Genomic DNA, 3287 nt, shown 5'->3' on the forward strand with positions numbered 1-3287 from the left:
AGCACCTCTATTCATAAATAGACGAGTTTTTCAAGTGTCAGCTACAGAATAAAAAACAATTATGATAAAACCGTGTACTTCCTTCTTAATCCCCATTAGCCCAATTAATAACAAACATTCAAAATGATTAAGCATTAAATTTCTAGCAACGAGACAGGACCTACAAGGCGTCTGATCCTACCTCCGAAATTTCTGGGGGTCCATGTTTTTTCCCTGTTCACAGAATTGAACTTTTGTAAAGTTTGTTTTAGATGGATCACAGTTATCTTCGCCTTTCTTTTTCATTGTATTTACCATTGTATACTACAGAAACCGAACTTGCCAAAAAAACAAAACAAATAAAAAAAAAAACAAACAAAACAAAACAAAAAACAAAAAACAAGACCCCGACCCCTATAAGTTAGTTTATCCAGAAAGGTCCCAACTCACATTCTTCAGTTCTGTGGCCTTCAACATCCAGATATACCGACGACGTTTTATCAATTAACAATAGTAAATTTCTTTCATATATCTACTCAGTATATCACTGTGAACTCAAAATTAAAGACACTACATAGCCACATCTGTTCCATTTTGTATGCTTTACTCACTAAGGACGATAATGGCCAACTTATTATTAAACTGTAGGACTTCAACTCCGTCATCAGCTTCTCCTATTCTCCTGTAGTAATATTCCAATCTCACCTGCATATGCCTTTCTATTTCCCCAACTTAATCTATATGTATGAATATGCTCTGAAAATGATCAATTTTTAAGCCCGAGGCAGGCTACTGACAGATAAGTTTGATGTTACAAGGATTTAAAAAAACGTTTAATGTAAGCTTTTTCCCCGCAAAATCTACGGTTGTTATGGGCTTGTTTGTAAATACAGCTTAGCGTTGGTAGTATTTTGTTTGACATGGTTGATACCATATGTTAGGTCGTTGCTTTTATACTAAATTTTACTATGGATTATTCCATATCAGATCAATACATAGGGCTATAGGTGTATGTGACCGGCAACAGGGGAGTGTACTTCTCCTAGGCACCTGATCCCACCTCTGGAGTTTGGGGTCTCTAACCACTGCGCCACACGGGCGACAAGTAGCATTATGCAAACCCAGTTCATTCAACATAATAGGTGTTTGATTTTTCTAAAAATATGTACACTTTGTGAATAATCAAGACAATCACATAATTAACTAAGTTTAGTATCACCTGCTCACCTTGAAGGCGTAAAGAGACATGCCATATTAAAAGGTAATGAATGGATGTTTAAGTAATCTCTTTTGATCTATGTTTTCACCTTAAATTGTGACCAATATAAGTTCTTATTTATGTAAGTCCAACATCATTTCTTTTTGTATTTTTAAAGAAAATTGTTTTGTTTGAAAAATAAGGCAGTGTGTTTCTTTATATTTGCTGTTAATAAATGCAAAATACAAATGAAACTGCTTAAGAAAAGTAATGAATAAGGTATACGTTTTATTTTATTTATTTATTTTTTTTTTAAATATTTATGAATATGAAAACATTGTCTTTTTAATATTTCTTAGATCCATGGATTAAAACATTTTTCTTAAGAAAAGAAATATAACACAATCATATTCTTAGAAGAAAATGAAATGAAATTGTGAAAATCTTTGTTCAAGTAATTAAAAAAAACTTTCCTATTTCAAAAAATGCATGAAATTCTGATCTGGAATGTACGAAAATTGTTGTTTAAACGAACAATAAAAAGTAATGACCAAATATGTGACCACATCCATTATCTGTCAAACAACCAAATTTCCATACTTAAAAAGAACAAATTTCCATAATCCAAAAGTAACTATAAATCCTTATCAAAATAGTGTTAAATGGTAACTATAATCATTTTCAAACGCAATCATATGTAATGAAAAATGTGAAGATAACAAACAATGATCGATCTCAAAAAATCTGTAAACAATACAAATATGTGAACAGAGCATAAAACACTGACACCCGGAAATTCCAGAGGTGGGATCATTTGCCTAGGAGGACCTGTTGACCGTTAACACCCGAAGTGAGCCCTGTGTATCGATCAGGTAGACGGAGCATTCCGTAGTCAAATTTAGTATAAAAGCACAGGCCTAACAATTCCCTCCTTTCGTAATGTTTGCTTATACGAGTTATCGTTCCTGCGGCACAGTATGTAAACTTCCGAGTAAAGAGTTGCATAGCGCCATATTCCAAACGATGCGATGGAACCACTTCGTAATGAAGGCACAGACTTGCCGTTATCATTCAATACCACGGTGGAAGACATATTTAATTATCAGAAATCTCAAATACAAACATTTCTGCGAGTATATCACATATGTTTCCCAACATTAAAATCCAAGATGTGGAGAATTATTTGATCCACAGTAACCACAGGACTGTCGATGCAAAGAAAATGAAGTGCTATAGACAATATATTAGAGGATTAAATTTTTTCAAAGAGGGCTACATACATAAGATTATGATGAATGAGATAAATCCTGACAGCGAGTATTGCTATATACGATCAAAATGCTATCCTTCAATCAAGCAGGGTGTGTATGAGCAGTGGATCCTAATGACAAAGAAACCCCCTTTTCACGTCCAGAAAGCAAGTTGCACGTGCCCAGCAGGGTATGAATTACCAGTATTAACTAAATGAAAATCACTTTCTTAAATGATATAAATATGCCAAATTAAAAATATGAAATAAATGGATTATTTCTCTCATTATTTATTTAATTATGCATGCATTCATAAAACAATAATTTTAACAAAGAACACTTCAATTTATTTTTTGATATCTCCGTGAATAGCACTATTTAATCAAATTGATAAATGTTATAAACTATCATAGCTGATATGAATCCATGTCTATGATTATATTATATATTTGCAGCCTTGGTGAAGGATGTACCTATGTTGCTGGACTGTTGTTTGCCCTGGAAGGACGCCCTGTGACAGACGATGATGTTCCATGCACTTCAAAGCCTTGTGAGTGGAATCGACCCAGCAAAAGAAAGAAAGATACTAAACCTGTGCAAGACATGAGTTTCAAGAAGATCAAATTATCCTGAGAAAATGTAAAGAATAAAAAAAACTGTGAATTATAAAGTAGATTGCATAAAATTTAGAAACTCATTCTGTGCAAAACTTGGAAATAACTCACGTGCTGCTATTTTTTACATTCTTCCCCCATGTACTAATAACAATATTGATGTACAAAGTGACCTCAATATTGCTCATTTTGAAGAAGTAGAGACTAGTGACCACATTCTTCACCTTTCTGACGAATATATTGCGT

The 3287-nt window shown here is 33.3% G+C and overlaps 1 protein-coding gene across 1 annotated transcript; it reads left to right on the forward strand.

Annotated features, from left to right (window-relative positions):
- Positions 1 to 2321: 2321 nt before the first annotated feature.
- On the forward strand, positions 2322 to 3060 carry LOC133192441 (uncharacterized). The gene is made up of 2 exons (XM_061328448.1): positions 2322 to 2617; positions 2883 to 3060. The coding sequence occupies exons 1-2, from the start codon at positions 2322 to 2324 to the stop codon at positions 3058 to 3060; spliced, it is 474 nt and encodes a 157-aa protein (XP_061184432.1).
- Positions 3061 to 3287: the final 227 nt, after the last annotated feature.

Source organism: Saccostrea echinata, unplaced genomic scaffold (assembly GCF_033153115.1).
Source record: "Saccostrea echinata isolate AGI-Se365-2 ecotype Australia unplaced genomic scaffold, CSIRO_AGI_Sech_v1 ptg000025l, whole genome shotgun sequence".
NCBI classification, from domain to species: domain Eukaryota; kingdom Metazoa; phylum Mollusca; class Bivalvia; order Ostreida; family Ostreidae; genus Saccostrea; species Saccostrea echinata.